Raw genomic sequence first — 21,447 nt, forward strand, 5'->3', positions numbered from 1 at the left:
TATTGTTAAACATCCATTCCTAACTGCTATGTATGAACCATTTAATCATTGTGTAATAAAGTGTTTTGCCATTTTATTACACCTTCGACATTCTGCAAATCTTCCTTGTAGTTTCTCTTCCTTTAAATCTCAAGAAGATAGCTCCAAAAATTTGAGTCATTTCGCAGTTTTTGTTGGCTACAATTCCATATTATCATTAAAAAGTCCAGCATTTTTGTTTGTGTTCAGGGTGTAACATTACTATCTTTTGCTCTCATACGTTATCTTGAATTAATGTCCTGTAGGTTACTGCAATGTTCATAACTTTTTGAATACTGCAAGCCAACACTGTCATAGTTAATTGTCAGGTGGTGCATGTCTTGCTACTGATCATGTTAATGATGACCAACTTGTAGATAATACAACCTATATTTGTCACAAACTAGGTCAGTAAATGAAATGATCATATGGCATTGTTGGCCAGGAGGCCCCATTCGGGGGATTTCGGCCGCCACATTGCAAGTTCTTATTAGTTGACGCTACTTTGGCGACTTGTGAGTCAATGTCAGTAATGCACAGAGACATAGGAGAATAATTTAACTTAAGGAAACAAGTGGATGTATTGCAAGAACTACAATCAAAGAATGCTTGATGTGAACTTGTGCAAATGACAGTACAGAACATTGATTTTCATGGAACTTTACTTGTGAAATGCTAAATCTGGACTCTGTGTAAATTACTCAGTGACTGCTCAGTCAAGACTGACTAGCATTGTTCATTGCATCTACAATGTGCATTTAAAATTGTCAGTGAATGGTCTCAGAAAATAAAGGGAACAAGAGCTGCAAACAAAATACTTTTACTTGCCTTCAAAGTAATCACCATTAGTTGGCATAAAATTTTTCTGTATAATGATACCATATCATATTGTAAAAAACTATTACTGGTGGAAACAAATGTTTCATCCACAGTTACAGTGGCCTTCTTCTGGATCTTCTGGTAGACCTAGGAGGAGGCCACTGTAACCATATCTGAAACATTAATCAGTAATGGTTTCCTACAGTATGACACAGTACCATACCCAGAAAACTATTATGTCAACTGACTCTGGCCACAAAAGGCTATGTAGTTACATTAATCACCATTAGTGGCAACACACGTCTGACATCATTTGTGAAGCCGCAGCAAAGTCTGCTTATGGAATCTCTTGAAGCACCGTACTTATGCGCAGTTTTTGTTAAGTGTAATCCTTTCAGCCTAAGGCAGGGAACCAGAAAGAAGCCTGCTGGTACTAAATTTGGGGACTAAGGTGGGTGTTAAGAACAGTCACCTTGCGTTGCGCTAGAAAGTTGAGCACGCAGACATTAGTTATCCAACAATGCATGACCAAGGTAGTTTGAGCAATTCTCCAAGAAGTGTTTGCTGACAATTTCCAACAGCTTTACAACCAGTGTTAGAAGTGTGTTTCAGCTAATGGTGATTAATTTGAAAGCAAGTAAAGGTATTTTGTTTGTAACTCTTGTTCACTTTATTTTCTGAGATTGTTCACCGGACTTTTCAGACACGCCTTGTGTTTAACAACATGTTTAAGGATTCTACGAAATATTGCTGGTACGTAATTGACTTACAATTGTAAGACACAATTTATAGTTAATACCTATGGCAATAAAGTTATTTTATTTGTCTGCATGCCCTCAAAATGGTACGAATATAAAGTTCTATTTTCTGGAATGGAATTCTGTGCATCCGTACGTTCTAGCAAAGCCTGCCAAGAAATTTGTAGACACTCAAGTATTTCATTTAAAGTGTTTCACTAATAATACATTATTCCTTTGAAAGTATACACTTTCTAATAATAGAACAATTGGGAGTCCAAGATAACATTTCTGTCCACTTCAATACAAAACCGTAACACAGCAAGAGTTGTCGGCTGCACACTGAGTGTATACTGATATCAAAAACTAGACAGTCCAAAAACAGATTGGAGCCATTGTAGGCATAACAGTATGACAGTTGGTGAGAAACCTCATACAAAGTGCAACAGGTGCCAAGGCTGCCACTGGCCGTGCTTATATTGGGGTGAATGCCACTGCCGTACATATGAGACACCAGTCTCATATCTTGTGGATGGCTGTAGTGACTTTCTTGCTACTGATTCACAGTGTCTGTGAATTGCTGTGCTGTGGAGACCCGCTATATGTTGGGGTACAAGAACAGCAACATTGGGTTTTCAGAGAGATCAGTTTTGATAATTGATCATTTTGAAATTCCTCATTAATAATTCTACATTAACATATTTCTTGAATTACACAACTTTCAAAGATGATGAGGTGTTCATTAAAAAGAGAGCAATGAAGGTTGCCAGACCAAGCCTAAAATAAAAAATTATTAGCAATGTAAAATTTTTAAGTGCGCACAGATTTCTTGGTATTAACTTACAGTATTTCATTAAAGAAACTGTTTTTAGAGGAACAATTTATACTATTAATGTCAGTTACATGAAAATTGCAATGTGAATATAAAATTGCAACTTAACATTGAATTTTAATATTTCACCATAAATGCCAAAGACCAATGTATAAAATACCTGCAGTGTGTTAAATGTTTGATATTAAGCATGTAAGCATGAAAGTTCAGAAAAGGTTATAAATTATGTTTAAAGTTTGTTGGAAGTCACTGTGTTAGTCCAGTCACCAATGGAAAAATCAGTGGAAATTTTTGCACAGTGCGAAGAGCAGTGTCCTGAACAACATTTTAAAAATCATGACTGGTGGGGCTTTAGGGTTGGGGAGGGGATGGTTTCAAAGGTCACAGTATGTTTTTCTCAAATAACTTGAAACCGTTCCTTCTAGTGAAAATGTTTTCAGGTCAAAATTAAGTTAACATGAAATTTTTTGCAAAAAAGGTCCTATTCATTTTTTCCACATTCAGGGGATGGAAAATCTCAGATTATTAAAATATTGTTCTAATGGTATAAAATTAATGTTTTATCTTTTAAAGAAGTGGGTTAAAAACAAGTATTAAATGTATGTACCGCTTCTAGGTGCAATAGATCTGTATCAAGGGATAAATTGTGTTCTGGGCCTGTAACAGAGTGGAAGGGGGAGATGGGTGGTGTAGAAGTGCGAGTGGAGGTAGCTCACTGGATTGTGTTTGCGCACTTCCCTCTTTCGTAGGTCTGCTAACTGAACGTCAAACAGGTGATTCCATCGTCTGTTTACCCCACTACATCACAAGAAGCAACTATAGGTTGTTGCACAAAGTTATGTAGGTCCTCCACAGCAGGCCTCGTGCATCACTGGTGACGCAGTGCACAGACATGCCCAAGGAGTGTTTATTTTACACAGAGCAGCACATGGAGTGATATATGTGTTACTAACAACACTAATGCATGTTGATAGAATCTATGTAAATCTATATTTACTGTTACGCACTGCTTGAGTAATTTTTAGGCATCCTGTACGCAACTGTAGTGTTCTTCCAAGAAAGGCAACTCCCCGGCCCCCCCCTCCCCACTTCCACCCCATGAGCACTGCTTGCTTTACAGTTTAGACAGACTATACCTCCCCAGCATCTCATGTTCAGTTCTGTGAGTAGACAAAATAAATGCTCTGAGCTCGTGTTTATATAGTGCAATTATTTTCAGTTGTTAAGTGAGCTATTATGTAAAAATGATCAACAGTTTGAGCTGTCGTCCGTCTACCACACCGAAGAGCCTTTTTGAAGTGTGACATGCTGTTACTATATGTTCGTCAATGTCGATGTGGAATTATTTTCACAGCATGAGGGTTATCAATTGCATCACCTCAGGCTTCACCCCAGCCTCATCTCTCCCAACATCTGAAGAAGCCCAGAGGCTTAAATTGTCAGCCTCTGTAACAGAGTAGGTCACCTAGGTGTAGTGTAACTATTGATATTTCAATAAAAGTCAAGCAATGCATTACAGTGGATTGCTGTACTAGACCTTAACATGATCAGTCCCATTCCCTCAGACATATTCACACACACCTTGGAAGGTGATGGATAGTGAGTGGTTCCTCTCAGTGCATCCAGCTTTACAAGTGTGAGCAGTTCTCCAATGGAAGAGATTTATGTGGTCTACCAGTAACACAGCTAATGGTGAGAAAAGTGTAGAAACTTTCTGGTCATTCATTAATTCTCCAGCAAGTGACTACTATATGGCTGTACAATACACTGTCAGTGATAGACAGCAGCGAAGTGCCACATTTGTCAATCCATTCCCTTTCCAAACGACACTACATAGATTGCTGAGAACATTGCACGTACAAATTAAACACAAAGGAACTTATTTTATATGAAAGCTCACTTAACAATTGCAAATAAGTAGTCGTTCAATAAAATGGTAACTCCACTTTATAAACTTGGGCTCAGTGAAGTTATTTTGTCTATTTATGCAAGAGAACTATACAGGAAATGCTGGCAATATAGTCTGTCTGTAGACTGAAAATCAGGAAATGCTCCTGATGGGGATAGTTAACTTTCCTTAAAGAAAACTGCAGCTTCCGTACAGGCTGACTAAGAATCAATATCCACTCTACCTGTGTAGGACAGGGTGCAGGGATTTATGTATATTTTGTCCATATGCATTACTTGTGTTAATATCACTAGTAACGTATATTTGCTAGCCATGTAGCATTAACACACACTGTGGAAAATAAACTCTCTCTGGGCACATCTTCACACTATGTCGTCAGTGATTTGTAAGGCACACTGCGGATGGCCCGTATAACATCGTGAAACACTATGTAGTTGCTTCTTGTGACATAGTGTAATAGTTATAGGGGGGAAAATTATACTCTCGAACTTCAGTTTACAGTTCTATAAAGGAGGGAAGTGCACAATCCAGTGACTTAGCTCCCCTTGCTCTTTACCTCCCGTCCCCTCCCCCAGAATGCAATTTATCCCTTGTTACAGCCCGCTGCACTTAGTTGGGGTACACTCATTTAATATTTGTTTTTAACCCACTTCTTTTAAAGAGAAACAAAAATTTTATGCTGTTTGAACAATATTTTTAAAAATCTTTGATTTTTCCATCCCTGGAACGTGGAAACTGTTAGTAGAAGCTGCAATTTTTGAGTTGTTTAATAAATATGTAAAAAGTGACCTATAAACCCACCCATACCCCAACTGGCACACCCCACAAGTCAGGATTTTTAGTATGTTGTTCAGGGTGCTCCCTCGTAGCATTGTGCAAAGTTTATGACCATATGGTTTTCCCCTTAGTTGTCCATTTCGGTCTTTGTTGACTGGGCTAAGTGCTCTCATTCTCAAATACCAGATGGATATAGTCTCGGTATATCTATGCAATAAGTACGCATTCTAAAGACGATATATGCAGTCTATAGCTGATGTATATGTCTTAGTGTGTTGAATCTTTCACATAACATTATACCTGTTATTGAGTAGAGGATTTCACCATTTTAATTTGTTAAATTTGATCACTATTGATATGAAACATCGAAAATCAAATTTTTGTTGTCAGTGGAAGCCGTTGGATAGGCAACATGAACTGGGTGTGAGTTCTGTGCTCAAAGATAGTCGCTTAACAAGTATAAACATGCTGTGTTTTGGAGGGTTTGAACATGTAGTTTTTATGTTAATTTCTAAGTATGTTCTGAGATAGTAACAAATCTTCTTTGAGGTTTTCATCACTTTTTCCCGTTTGTATTCCAGTACAAGATCAATGGAAATGAATCGTATTTTTATGTTGATGATTATGATGCTGCAAATGAGTTACTCAATGCAGACAGGCGGATTACACTGACTGATGGGTTCAAGGTAAGACCTTTTTGATGTCCATCTATAATGCAGTATTTTATTTTATTTTTTGCTTTATCACTTTAGTTTATCAACTGATTGATAAGAAACTATGAAAGGGATGAACATGTGAATGCGTAAGTAAACATTCCCATGCATTAGAATGAAATCTGTATTTTATTCTTATCTCTTCCAGTTCATCTTCGTGTGTAGCTACGAGCACATCATTTTTAGGTATCTACTCTGGAGTACAGTCCGTGGTATCTTTGTGATTGGAATCATACGGAAACTGCAGATGCACTCACATTTAACATGCAGCAGACAAGAATTGAGCAGAATGTGACATTATCGAATAAAATAGTTCAGTAGGAAAATTCATTTGAGATAATTGAATTACAAAGACAGAATGGCTGGTCAATTCTTACCTGCAGCCTTCCGGAACTCTCAGTTCTTTCATGAGTCTGTGATTAGTTAATGTGAGACCCCGAGGCCATGCAGTAGTACTTCCTTTTTCTGCAAGTCGGGCCCTCTTGAGTAACCTCTCCCCAGCGTGTCACAATTCCTTTGGGGGTATGTGCATGGCGAGTGTGAGATCCTTAACCATTGCAGTACTCCTTCCTTTCCTGTGCAGCAGTCCTATTCTGCTCCTTTTCTGTGGCTTGGTATTTAGGACAGCTTCCATGTTGACAACACAGCTTTTCTCTTGGACACTGATTGAAGTTACTCATTTAAACTGTGCTGTTCTGTCATAAGCTCCTCTTGTGTGAGTGGGTGAATTAAGACTCCCAAAAACCTAACGTGGTAGCTAGTTGTATGGTGTTCGTAAAGTGCCCTCACGTCGTAGCCCCCCTACAGTATAGGGTACGCGCTGTTGATGCAAGACTGCAACCTCTTCACATGTGCTGAGGAGAATATGCCTGTTGAATTTGGGCCCAGGGACTTTGGAGCAAGGGTTACAGTGCCGTGCAGTTGTCACTGAGAGAGAGTGGCATTCATATGGAGAGCCCCGGTCAGAGTGATGGATGACCCGTAGTGCTGGTGGTCAGAGTTCTAGTTCGTTTCTCATTTGTGGTTGACTGACACTTTGTAGTGTCCACTCTCTACACTGTAGTGACCAGCTGATGAAACCAGTCAACGTATTTTGACCCCCCTCCCAAAAAAAAAAGGGACCCTTCCCATGACGTACAAGCAGAACTATTTTCAGTGTCTGTTGTATATGTAGTGTTTCCAGATATGAATAGCACTGCTGTGAATGGCCATGAATGGTAAAAATCAGTATTGTGCAGATTTTGTAATTTTTTAGTTGGATGGGAAAAGGAAAAATAATTTTGAGAAATACTTTAAATCAGAGAAACACTCTGTTCAGAGGTGGGAAAATCATTTATTTAAGGCTTTAATAGAGCCAAAACAGGAAAAGAAACGAAAACAAACTAGACCATTTTGGAAAAGAGCTGTTTAAACTTGCACAGAAGCAAACAATCCACCCAAAAAGCTCCCCAGTTGACTACATTTCTTTCCTTTATTTTTTTCAGTAAATAAATAAATAACTAAACATAGTCAATTTCAAAGTGCTAAGGCTTTGCCTTAAGCCGCGTTTTAAAATTTTACTTCCAAGCATTTACCAACAAAAAAAATTACATATGAATTTCAACAAAAATTTTGCCAAAAATAGATGCTACAGTTTAAGGTTCCTGGTAATAACACTTGTAATAGCGATGAATGTGAAAAGGTTAGCAAATTCAAAGGGAACATGTGGCCACGGGCTTATGTTCATCTCTTTCAAGAATTTTTGAAGATAAGTTAGATGCAATTTCATTTCTCAATTTGCTAGACTACCAATCTTTGAAATAACAGTGTGACTGAAATATGAATTACTTTTCCCGTATGAACATTTGTTTAAATCTCTGACATGCAAGTCTCATTAACCATCACATGATAAGTGCTATTTTGACAATGTGGAAAAAGAAAGTGGGATGTCATGAGATCAGAAATATGTTACAACCAAGATGATCCCTTTATCAGCAGTGCTACGAGATGTTGTTCTACAAAAATAAGAATGGCAAAATGAGCTGAGAACATTTGAGAAAGCAGTGCGTGAAGCTGCAGGGAAGAAAAGTAAAACCAGTAACAGAAAGAGTCACTATATGTGCAATGTTGAGACTGGAAGAGCTAGCATCCCAGGCTGTGTGGACACGCTATTATGAGACCTGTATCTAAGCGATCAGTCCAGCATACATTGCACTATTCAGATCCCCCACTCGTGTAAAAATCGGTGGAGGTTTTTGTTCAGTGTTTTTAACACCAAATGTGAGAGCCTCGTCGTCGTATACATTTCCAAGGGTGAGATATTGATGAGCTTCTAACAGGTCTTATTTTCCTTTGCACGGAATTTCTATTTAGCAAACCTCACATGGTTCTTCTGTAATAATGTTTGTGTAATCTGTTCTCATTACCTATGAAATAAATAAGAAATAAAATTCTAATTGTTTGTAATTTCAAGTCGAGGATGTAAAAAAAAGTTTTTTTACATAAACATAAAAACATGCCGACTCTCACATGTTCGGCCTCAGGCATGTTCCAACTGGCTGGCTGCTGCACACGAAGCAGTATTAGGAGTATGGTAGTGGATCATGTGATTGCCATCTCCTCAATCCTTCCAGCTGTTACTGGCAGTAGACAAATCCTTGTGATGCTGCTGCTTCTCTGTTTGAGCAGCTCTGCACTTTGTTTCACAAGCCTGAGTGGACCTGTTCTGGATCTCACTATCTCAGAAAAAAATCTGAGGATGTAGTATGAGAATTGAACGTGGGTCATTAAAGACCTGAGGCAGCGGCACTAACTGTTCAGCTGTGGAGGCATCAGTTCTACTTGTTGTCCAACTAAATGGGAGTGGTAAGCGATTACAAGAACTCGTCAAATGAGTTCTCTAAACCTCTGTCACCTCAATTCTCCAACTTTCTACGCACGTGCAGTTCCCCTGTTAAGTTAAGCCTTTCAGTGGAAGGCTGGGTAAATGACCCCAGCAGGAAAGTGAGTTGGTGAGTGGACAGGTTTTGAACGTTGGTGGAAGGCAGTGGGAAACCACCTCTGAAATTTTCCCATGAGAATCTCGTGCATTGCTCAGTTCTGAATTATCCGGCATCTGACGTCCCCTAGTAGGATCTGGGGTGGGGGGAGTGTATTTCAAAGAAGTCATTAGACCAATAAACTACCGTGCACATTGTAGCAAAGGTTGCTGTGCAGTTGGAATGTGCATGTTGTACTTAAGATGGGAAAACTTTCTATAGTATAAAGAGAAGTAGTGTGAATGACCTGGATACTTCTGGGCTTTGTGAGACTCACTGGTGTGGAGTGGCCCTTTCATTACCCAAAGGAGAGAACACTGCATGTTTTTGTGGGAGTAGTGGCCAAAGTGGAAATGACGTTGCAATAGTTGTTCCTAGAAGTGTGAACATCTGTGTTCTCAGTTATAAACAATTAGTGACAGGATCATCTCTATCAAATTGAGTTTAATTTCAACATCGTTCAGACCTGAGCCCCTACTGCTGCAGCACCAGATAAGGGGATAGAGGAGTTCTATGAACAACTGGAACAAGTCCTTAGTAAGATCTTTAACAAAGAACAAGCAATAATTCATGGATACTTCAATGCTAAAATTGGCCTTGAATTTTCCATTGTTGGGTGTCTGTGATGAGATAGATCATCATCATAATCACGGTAAATAACGTGCGTGATCTCTCAAAAATTTCAACAGCATCACTGGTGAATTTAATCCTTGTAAATGGGTGGTAGATGATGACCATGGCAACTGTATCGGAAACAAGGAAGGTGCTGTTACGAGACGGAAACAGTACTGTGAAAAGTTACTGCTGCTGCTGCTGCTGCTGTGAGTGGTGGTGGTGGTGGTGGTGGTTGTTGTTGTCTTCAGTCTAGATACTGGTTTCATGCAACTCTCCATGCTACTCTATCCTGTGCGAGCCTCTTCATCTCCGAATAACTACTGCAACCTATATCCTTCTGAATCTGCTTAGTATATTCATCTCTTGGTCTCCCTCTACGATTTTCACCCTCCACGCTTTTGTGGAACACATCCAAAATATTTAGCATGTATGGAGTGATACCAGGTTATTTGAACGTGCTGGATTGTCAGATGCCAGATTAATGGGCTTTTCATGTATCTTATCTTTAGTCAAGATAACAGTAAAATAAATTTCTTTGGCATTTGGAAAAGAATGTCGGGGAATTACAAGTAGAAAAAGAGACAACATCTGCAGGTATAAGCAAGTTAGATTTTTACCTTTTTCTTTCATCCATCATTGCTTTTTATTGTTAAGTTGTTTGCTGGTATATTTGTTTGATGTTGGTGAAACTTGTCCATAATTTTTGTTGCACTGTTTCAGCTAAATGTGATTGTAAGACCAGCTGTGCCCAACATTCAGCTAACAGACGGTGTCAAGGATCTTCTAAAGCAAGTCATGGCAAAGCGGTTCAATCCAATTACCAAAGCTCTGGACCTATCAAAACTCCGTGATGATCCAGGTAATAACTTTGAAATGAGTATAAGATGAGATTTGCTACATTAATGGATAAATGGAAGCTGCACTCAGTCGTAACTAATACAGTTGTGTGAAGTATGCAACAACTCATTTTCTATTTCAGACATTCATTTCTGAAAATGTAGAGGGAAATGAAACCAGAACTGAGGTGCTAAAGACACACTTCCAGGTCATGGTATATAGACACTACAGTAACTCCCCCCAGGGGGTCCACAACTCTTTTGTGGATATGTGCGTAGCGAGCACGGGGCGCCGAGCTAATGTGGTCTTCCTTCCTTTCTGGGCTACATACCTTCCCTTTCCGCATCCTTCCCCATCCCCCATCTTCGCCCCCCCCCCTCACCCCCCCTCCCACCTCTGCCTCTTTCCTTCCCTTTCTCCCCCTCTGGGAGTGTGGTTTGAGCCTACGTCCGGAGACGGACGCTCGAAACTGTAACAAATTCTTTGCTTTCTCCGCTTGCAAGTCTTCGTTCTTCCTTTGCCTTCTCTTTTTTTTACCTCTTCTCTTTGCCCTTTTCTCCGCTGCGGCGTTTGAGACCTCTCTTCCTTCCCTTCCCTTAGTTTTTTTTTCCCTTTCTCTTTTTTCCTCCCTCTGCGTGTCTGAAGGCCGACCCACGCGTTTCCATGCATAGCCGGTGACAGGGTAACGCGTAATTCCCCGCCCCGGGTAGACAGGTAGGGCACATACGTACCCCCTGGTAATGGCCAGGCCCAGGGAGGGGTGATTACCCGAGCTAATACTTTCCGAAAGTGCCGATTGGTCCCTCCGTCCGTTTCTCGGGAGGTGTGAACAATCACCTAAGGCGGGAGTGCCCTCAGAGAGGGCCCCCACAAGGAAGGAGCGCGCCATCGGAGATGCCGGTAATCATGGATACTTTCGCAATGGTTTCCTCTTCTTCTACTATGTCCGCTCACAAGTGTAAGTTCAATGAGTCTCAGCCACAGACAGTCCTTCCATCGTTGCCACAGTTCCTTGTTGTTTCTCGGTCTGACGAAGGTCATGACTTCTCCACGGTCAACCCTTTTATTATTCAGAAAGGGTCGATGCAATTGCCGGTCCTGTAAAGTCTTGTTCGAGATTACGAAATGGCACCTTGTGGTTAGAAACAGTCAGTGCCCTCAAGGCACAAATATTGCTGCGTTCTTAACTGCTACACATCTTCCCTGTCCGGGTGGAACCGCATCGCACTTTTAATTCATCACGTGGGGTCGTTTATACATGCTCCCTCGATGGATTGTTCGACGAGGAAATTCAACACCACCTGTCTGACCAGGGCGTAACGGCTATTCATAGAGTCATGAAAAGGGTTGACACGAACATCATTCCAACCCGTACTGTCTTGTTGACATTTGACAAAGTTCAACTCCCATCGAAAATCAAAGCAGGCTATGAGATAATTTCCGTTCGCCCTTACATCCCAAACCCTACGTGTTGCTATCGGTGTCAGCAGTTCAATCACACCAGCCAGTCCTGTTCCAACCCGGCCAAATGTGTTCCGTGTGGTAGGGATGCCCATGAGGGTGCTTGTCCACCTCCATCCCCTTGTTCCATCAACTGTATTGGTGACCACACTGCTTCCTCTTGAGATTGCCCCATTTTTAAAGACGACAAGCTCATTCAGGAAATCAGAGTGAAGGAAAAGGTGTTGACCTTCGCTGCTCGAAAATTATTCGCCAGTCGAAAGCCCACCGTGCCTCAGACAGGAAAATACAGCACTGTCCTTGCCTCTCCTCGGCCAACAAAGGAGGCGGCCACGCAGACTTGTGATCTCACCTTTAGTGCCACGGTCGTCAGATCGGCCAGCGCAAAGATCGCCCGTTCAACCTCACCACTTTCGCCTGCTCACTCTATGGTTCACCCTTCATTGGGTTCTGCTAAATCTCGAGCCCAAAAGTCAGACACCAAGACTTCGAAAAAAGAGCATACTCGTGAAGATTTTTTTTACGTACCTCAACTTCACAACCATCGGTTCCTCCTTCATCTAAACATCATGTTTCCAAGAAGGCTAATAAGAAACCCAGTTCCTCTCCTTCTCCGCCAAGGCGTGTCTCATCTACAGCACCACCTGGCAGTACTCGCCCTCGGCCGTCTTCTGTGTCGCCGAGGCGCACTGCTGGCGGCCGATCAACCGGCCGATCGCTGGTGGCAGGAGCTGCTCCTGAACAACCTATGGACCAGGATCTTCTGCCTTCGGCTGAATGCCATTCCATGCTGTCGGTCGCAAGTTCTGAGCAGTCGTTGAGTTGACGGCAACCTTGATCACATTCCTCCATTTTCTGTTCACTCTATGTCAATTATCCACTGGAATATCCGCGGCGCTCTAGCCAATCAGGATGAATTGTCGATCCTCTTACGATCCTACTCGCCGGTCATCTTCTGTCTTCAGGAAACAAAGCTGCGTCCCCATGACCACTTTGTTCTGCCCCATTTTCAGTCCATCCGATTTGATCTCCACTCTGTTGAAGGCACTCCAGCACATAGAGGACTTATGATTCTTCTCCATGATACTCTCCATTATCACCCAATCCTCTTAAACACTTCTTTCCAAGCTGTTGCTGTCCGTCTTTCCCTTTCTGGATGCACCTTCTCTCTTTGTACTGTATACATTCCATCGTCCACACCAATGGCACGAGCTGATCTCCTTCATCTTCGTCTGCCTCCACGACAAATTTCTCTCATTTGGACCTTTCGGTCGGTACTGTTCCGCTAGTTCGGCACTTCGAATGGTTCGCCCTTGATGATACACACTCGAGTGACTACTTTCCATGTGTCCTTAGACTGCAGCCTCAACTGCCATATATGCGCCCGTGACGCTGGAAGTTTGCCCAAACCGATTGGACACTTTTTTCGTCTCTAGCGACATTCGATGATCGTCACTTTCCTAGCGTTGACGATGAGGTCACACATATTACAGACGTTATTCTTACAGCTGCTGAACGTTCAATACCACACACCTCTGAATTGCCCTGGCGCCCCCCAGTTCCTTGGTGGAACGAGGCATGCCGTGACGCAATACGTGAGCGGCGATGTCCACCACCATCCTACTTTGGCCAACTGTATCCGCTATAAGCAGTTCCGTGCGCGATGCCGTCGCATCATTCGTGATAGCAAGAAGGCAAGCTGGAAATTCTTTACTAGCTCATTTAACACCTTCACTCCCTCGTCGGAAGTTTGGAGTCGGATTCAACTGTTATCTGGCGTGCCTAGTTGCTCCCCGGTCTCTGGGCTCACTGTCGCGCGTGATACATTAGTGGACCCCGTCGCAATTTTTAACTCATTGGGTCAACACTTTGCTGAGATTTCGAGCTCTTCACATTACCCGCCAGCATTTCTCCCGAAGAAACGTGCAGCGGAAGTGCAATCTCTTGCTTTCTCCTCTCAAAATCGTGAAAGCTATAATACTGTTTTCTCCATGCGGGAACTCCAACATGCACTCTCTTCTTCTCGCTCCTCCACCCCAGGACCAGATGGTATTCACATCCAAATGTTGCTGCATTTATCAACCCATAGTCTGCGTTACCTCCTTCGCCTTTATAATCGAATTTGGGATGACAGTACTTTTCCCAGACGATGGCGGGAAGCTATCGTCATTCCTGTTCCGAAACCTGGAAAGGACAAACATCTCCCATCTAGCTATCACCCCATTTCTCTCACGAGTAGTGTATGTAAGGTTTTGGAGCGTATGGTGAATTGCCGTTTAGCTTGGTGGCTGGAGTCCCGCAGTCTTTTAACTCCTGCCCAATGCGGTTTCCGAAAGCATCGTTCTGCAGTTGACCATCTTGTTGCTCTCTCCACTTATATCATGAACAATTTTCTCCGGAAACGCCAAACAGCAGCAATATTTTTTGATCTGGAGAGAGCATACGATACCTGTTGGAGGACAGGCATCCTCCGCACACTGTTCTCTTGGGGCTTTCGAGGTCGGCTGCCCCTTTTTCTTCACGAATTTATGGCAGAGCGCACATTTAGAGTGCGGGTGAACAGTACTCGCTCCCGTACTTTCTCCCAAGAAAACGGGGTACCCCAGGGCTCTGTGCTGAGTGTTGTACTGTTTGCCATTGCCTTAAATCCAATTATGGACTGTCTCCTTCCCGATGTCTCAGGCTCCCTCTTTGTGGACAATTTTGCGATCTACTACAGCTCTCAATGGACCAGCCTTCTTGAATGACGTCTTCAAGGATGTCTTGGGTCTTATGTTTGGCAGAAAACTGTGCTGGTCCTCCCACGTTTCCTATCTTTCGGCTCGCTGTCTGTGATACCTCAACACCCTCCGTGTCCTGAATGGTACCTCCTGGGGAGCGGACAGAGTGGTCCTTCTCCGCCTCTATTGCGCCTCAGTGCGCTCGAAATTGGACTATGGAAGCATAGTTTACTCCTCTGCTCGGCTGTTTCTTCTTCGGCATCTCGACTCTATCCACCACCGCGGATTACATTTAGTGTCTGGAGCTTTTTACACCAGCCCTGTGGAAAGCCTTTATGCTGAGACTGCTGAACCTCTGTGCTGTCCAATCGGCAAGCAGTCCTTCTGAGTCGTTATGCTAGCCATCTGTCTTCCATGCCTGCTAATCCGGCCCATGACATTTTTTTCGACGCCTCCTTGGATTTAGGGTATGCAGGCCGCCCTTCCTCCCTACTACCACCGGGAGTCCACTTCCGTCAACTGCTCCATTCTCTTTCCTTCCGCTTTCCTAAAACCTTCTTGACAACTTGTGGTACAGCACCGCCTTGGCTCTGTCCCCGGATCTGCCTGCTCCGTGACCTTTGTCAATTTCCCCAAGGATGGTACCCCTTCACTTGTTTATCGTCGGGCATTTGCTGCTCTATGTGCACAAATGAAGGAATCCACATTTATTTACACTAATGGCTTGAAAACATCGCTAGATGTAGGGAGTGCCTATATTGTTGGCAACACCCCAAATCTATTTCGGCTTCCCGACCAGTGTTCAGGTTATACTGCAGAGCTTTACACTGTTCTCCAGGCTGTCCAATACATCTGCCGCCATCAGCGGATACAGTATGTTATCTGTTCAGATTCTCTCAGCTCTCTCCCCAGTCTCCAAGCACTCTACCCTGCCCACGCTTTGATCCACCGGATTCAGGACTGCCTGCGCTTGCTCCACTTGGGGGGGTGTCTCGGTGGCGTTCCTCTTGCTCCCAGGACACGTTGGTATCTGTGGAAATGAGGCGGCCGATATAGCGGCCAAGGCTGCAGTCTCTCTTCTTCAGCCAGCTATTCGATAGATTCACTTCGCTGATCTACGGAATGTTTTATGTCGTCGTGTTGTTCTTTTATGGCATGCACATTGGTCAACACTTCCCCATAATAAATTGTGGGATGTGAAAGCTCTTCCCTGTGCTTGGACCTCTTCCTCCCGAACGCGTCGTCGGGAGGAGGTAAGTTTAACTAGACTCCATATAGGGCATTGTCTTTTTAGCCATCGACATCTTTTAAGCGGCGATCCTTCCCCACTCTGTCCCCACTGCTCTCAGCTGTAGACGGTAAGACACCTTTTAATTGAGTGCCCCTATTTTACTCCGTTACGCGCCCGTCTACAGCTGTCGCCTGATATATCGTCCATTTTAGCAGATGACACGCGCTCGGCCGATCGCGTTCTCGAGTTTATTAGTGCCAGTGAGATAACATCAGTCATTTGAAACTCTTTTTGGGGACAACCAACCCCTTCCTGTAGTGGATTTTTAAGCTTTCCTTCTGCTTTTAGTTTCTCCAATTTTTTGAGTTTCGTTCCCATTGCTGCTGGTTTCCATTTTGGTTTTTTACCTTTTCATAAGTCACAGACCGGGCGCTAATGACCATAGCAGTTTTGCGCCCCAAAACAAAAAAAAAAAACAAAAAACAAAAAGAAGAAAAAAAAGCAACAACTACAGTAACTGCTTGAATTTTGGGGTCACGTGTAGTCATATAACAGGGAGGATTAAAATGATTGTTAGCAACGAGCCATTATTTTGCCATATCAGTATAATCATTGTCAGGTATATTTTGGACATAAAAAAGACTGTAAATTGAGCCATAGGAGAGGGAAGATGTACAGAACAATGAATAATCCATAAAAAATTTGATATGAGTGGAAGGGTGAGAGGAAGTTGCCTTTAGCTATTGAGGCAGGGTGGATGTTGGTAAAAAGATATACAAAATACATGTGTGAACAGTGATTATGCTTGTATTTGTCCATAGTATGTGGATACAGTTAAGTGACAAAGTTTGGTGCAGTATTGAACTTCCTTTATCTTCTCTTAGACTCCATTATTGGTCTTGTCAAATGCAATACTTATTTGCCACAGACCACTTGCAGCCAGCTACTCATTATAAATGGAAATTAAAAATGAGTAAAATGATAACAAACAGCTATAACTATTGCAAGCCTAGCGTTATGTTGTTAAGAATTACAGAGAATATAATAGAATGTTCAGAATTTCAGGTGTTGCATGAGCACAGTGATTGAAAGCTGACACACATGTGCTGCTACGTGTGTTGTGAATTCCGTATATAAGTGAAAATGACAGATCGCCTACAGAAGACATTATGTGTGTTACAATGTAATATTTTATAAATTACGAAACAGACTTGTTGGAACAGGAAGAGAGATGTCTGTTACTAACAGTAGGCACATATGAAAATAAGAAGTACGCTACCTAGCTTTCATAATTTGAGGCCTCTGTAAATTATCACTGTGGCAAACTTTATTAGTTTCGTCAAACATTTGACAGTGTGTGGTTGTATTTGACATCGATGTTTCACTGCACATGTTTAGCAAAAGTATTTTATTACAATTTATCTCATTTCACCATGAGTTTCCACAAGTATGGAAATGACAATCGAGGATAAAAACAAAATAACATTGAAAATTACTAAAATAGTGCAGTTGTAGGCGGCTTGCATGATACTTTTTTGACAATGAACTTTCTTTTACATTCTCTGTAATTCTATCAGCCTGTCAGTATGTATTGAATCTTCATAGCCATTTGTAATCCTTAGGGATATGAAAAACTCGTATTTGCAATTAATGTGAATTTATTTAATAAATGCTACTTAGAAATGAATAATATCAAAAACAACTGTCGTATAAGAGAGAGTTTGAAATAGCTATATTTTCTGCATATAAATGTCAAAAAAGTAACCATTTTTTGATTATAGATATTGCACATCATCTAGCAAAACTTTACTGGAAAAGGGAATGTGCACAAGAACGCATTTGCAATGCAAATGTAAAAATCTGATCACATATAAGTCACTCATAAATCAGCCTCATATGTCACCTCAACTGCAGTGAGTTGAGTAGTCTCTTATAAGGTACATGCCACATATGACAATGTAGAACTCAAGTATTTGACCCAGCATATTGTGTTTGTCTGCTAGCTAAAGTTGCTATTATGCAGACACTTTAACCTGATATATTTAAGTACAGTGTCTTTCTTAAGACACCAGTAGTAGTAGATAAGATTTGGACTACCTCGTTCATTGATGCTGCCAACCTCAATAAGCAATGGCATGGTAGCTGTTAACAAATACTGTGTGTACTGTGCATTCCTTAGGATTGACTGTAGTTTGTTGCGTTTTCTTATTTTGAAGTAAGTGATGAGATGAATTGGAGGCCTCCAAAGGATTCGAGCACAGCTCTCGCAATACCAAAAGGGATTACTGATATCTTTCTTCATGTGTCAGTTCTGCTTTTGCAAAACACCAATGTAGGCTTCCAGCTCTGCAAGAAGAGGGTGAGGCTTATTCCTCCACTCTGCTTCTCTGACCCCTTGTTTGTTTGTTTGTGTTCGTGGACAACTGCCAAGTCATAGTGTCTGCACTAAAGTGACTGGAAACAAAACTGATAAACGTATTTCAACCATGTTGATAGTTTTCTTGTAAAACATAGTTACTTTCGTAGTAAAGGGGATCACTCACCGAAAAGCAGGAGTATCGAGTCCTTGACAGGACCACACAGAAAAGAAAGAAAACTTGCTAACTTTGAGAGTAATCCTTTTCAAGTTAGAACACACACACACACACACACACACACACACACACACACACACACACACACACAAAAAGAAAGAACATGTTCAAAAACACCTTAAATCAGAGAATAACTCTGTTCACCAGAGAGAAACATTTGTTAAAAGCTTGAAAAGGAGCAAAAGAAGAAAACAAGTAAAGACCATTTTGGGGAAAAAAAGAAACTGTTGAATATTTTTCAAAGCAAACATCCCACATGCAAACTTCTTATTATAGAAAATAATAACTATTTATTATTTTACCTCCAACCACTTTTTTTATGTGATCAATTTTGACTTCGGGCACTTAGCGTAGCAACTCTATCATTTTTACCTACAGTCATTTAGCCCAAAATAGATGTTAATTTCATCTACAATAGATGTTACATTTTCCGGCCCGTAGTAATTGCATTGTTTGTCACCAGTTGCTCTGTGTTTTGTAAATTGTTCAAAATATTATAATAATAAGTTATACACGAGACGGGAAAAGATATTATGCATGGCATAGGGGAAAACTTGCATCAATTGAATACCACAACGCTTTACTAGACTTGGTTCTGTTTGCCCTCCTCTGACGTTTGAAGCAACTTACCCAGCCAGTTGGTGGGGGGGCTACTGTGTAAAGTCACTCTGACCCACAGAGCAACAAAGCATTTTTCACACCATCAAACAATGCCAGGGCTAAAAGAAGTGGTAAGTGACAGGTAAAAACCCTAGGAGTCAAGGGATCACACCTGAAACGTTGAGATCCGTAATCTGGAACTTCACCACTGAGCCACTGATAACGTATCAAATGATGTACAAAAGAAATGGCCAACTAAGCGCGTGTCACAAAGGCACTATGTTTCACATGGCACAAAGGCACTATCTTTCACATGAAACTGTAATTGCACATTAGTCTGTGATCAGCAATTGTGTGCTGAATTTGTTACCAGCAGGTTTGATCAACATGCAAGTACACTCTGTGACAAGAAAAATGATGCACCACAAAGGATTTATCTGAATGGAATGGAAATTGGTAGATGTGATGTACATGTACAAACAAAAATTGAAAAGTTGGACTATTTATTCAAGAGAAAGAGCTTCACAAATTGATCAGATCGGTAATGCATTGATCTACCGTGGCACTTTTGCAAGCAGTTATTCTGCTTAGCATAGAAACCCTATCAAGAGTTGTCAGATGTTTTCCTGAGAGGTATCGTGGCAAATTCTGTCAGACTGGCATGTTAGATTGTTAAAATCCCAAGCTGGTTGTAGAGCCCTACCCATAATGACCCAAACTTTGTCATTTGGACAGAGATCTGCTGACTTTGCTGGTCACGGTAGGTTTTTGGCAAGCACGAACACGTGCAGTAGAGACTTTCGCCTTGTGCAGGTGGGCAGGTGTTATCTTGCTGAAATGAAAGCCCTGGATGGCTTGCCGTGAAGGACAACAAAACGGGGTGCAGAATATTGTCAGCTTAGGGCTTTGAATTTAATTGATGAAAGGAGAATATATAAAAATGCAGTAAATGAAACAGGCAAAAAAGAATACAAACGTCTCAAAAATGAGATTAACAGAAAGTGCAAAATGGCTAAGCAGGGATGGCTAGAGGACAAATGTAAGGATGTAGAGGCTTATCTCACTAGGGACAAAATAGATACTGCCTACAGGAAAATTAAAGAGACCTTTGGAGAAAAGAGAGCAACTTCTATGAATTTCAAGAGCTCAGATGGAAACCCAGTTCTAAGCAAAGAAGGGAAAGCAGAAAGGTGGAAGGAGTATATAGAGGGTCTATATAAGGGCGATGTACTTGAGGACAATATTATAGAAATGGAAGAGGATGTAGATGAAGATGAAATGGGAGATACGATACTGCATGATGAGTTTGACAGAGCTCTGAAAGACCTAAATCGAAACAAGGCCCCGGGAGTAGACAACATTCCATTAGAACTACTGACAGCCTTCCGGTGCGCAAGATGTATGAGACAGGCGAAATACCCTCAGACCTCTAGAAGAATATAATAATTCCAAACCTACGTTTCTAGCATTTGTAGACTTAGAGAAAGCTTTTGACAATGTTGACGGGAATACTCTTTCACATTCTAAAGGTGGCAGGGGTAAAATACAGGGAGCGAAAGGCTATTTACAATTTGTACAGAAACCAGGTGGCAGTTATAAGAGTCGAGGGACATGAAAGGGAAGCAGTGGTTGGGAAGGGAGTCAGACAGGGTAGTAGCCTCTCCCCAATGTTATTCAATCTGTATATTGAGCAAGCAGTAAAGGAAACAGAAGAAAAATTTGGTGTAGGTATTAAAACCCATGGAGAAGAAATAAAAACTTTGAGGTTTGCCAATGACATTGTAATTCTGTCAGAGACAGCAAAGGACTTGGAAGAGCAGTTGAACGCACTGAACAGTGTCTTGAAAGGAGGATATAAGATGAACATCAACAAAAGGAAAACGAGGATAATGGAATGTAGTCGAATTAAGTCGGGTGATGCTGAGGGAATTAGATTAGGAAATGAGACACTTAAAGTAGTAAAGGAGTTTTGCTATTTGGGGAGCAAAATAACTGATGATGGTCGAAGTAGAAAGGATATAAAATGCAGACTGGCAATGGCAAGGAAATCGTTTCTGAAGAAGAGAAATTTGTTAATATCGAGTATAGATTTAAGTGTCAGGAAGTCATTTCTGAAAGTATTTGTATGGAGTGTAGCCATGTATGGAAGTGAAACATGGGGCGATAAATAGTTTGGACAAGAAGAGAATTGAAGCTTTCAAAATGTGGTGCTACAGAAGAATGCTGAAGATTAGGTGGGTAGATCACATACCTAATGAGGAGGTATTGAATAGAATTGGGGAGAATAGGAGTTTGTGGCACAAATTGACAAGAAGAAGGGACCAGTTGGTAGGACATGTTCTGAGGCATCAGGGGATCACAAATTTAGCATTGGAGGGCAGTGTGGAGGGTAAAAATCGTAGAGGGAGACCAAGAGATGAATACACTTAGCAGATTCAGAAGGATGTAGGTTGCAGTAAGTACTGGGAGATGAAGAAGCTTGCACGGGGTAGAGTAGCATGGAGAGCTGCATCGAACCAGTCTCAGGACTGAAGACGACAACAACAACAACAACAACAACAATAGGG

At 41.6% G+C, this 21,447-nt stretch overlaps 1 protein-coding gene across 1 annotated transcript in view; it reads left to right on the forward strand.

Moving 5' to 3' along the window:
* The window catches only part of LOC126106809 (nuclear RNA export factor 1-like), a 140,548-nt gene that overhangs the window by 57,281 nt on the left and 61,820 nt on the right, over nucleotides 1–21,447 (forward strand). The window contains exons 5-6 of the mRNA XM_049913202.1: nucleotides 5,674–5,778; nucleotides 10,158–10,296. Coding sequence (XP_049769159.1) covers nucleotides 5,674–5,778; nucleotides 10,158–10,296 — 244 coding nt within the window. The remainder of the gene's footprint in view (nucleotides 1–5,673; nucleotides 5,779–10,157; nucleotides 10,297–21,447) is intronic.

This window comes from Schistocerca cancellata, chromosome 10, assembly GCF_023864275.1.
Source record: "Schistocerca cancellata isolate TAMUIC-IGC-003103 chromosome 10, iqSchCanc2.1, whole genome shotgun sequence".
Taxonomy (NCBI): Eukaryota; Metazoa; Arthropoda; class Insecta; order Orthoptera; family Acrididae; genus Schistocerca; species Schistocerca cancellata.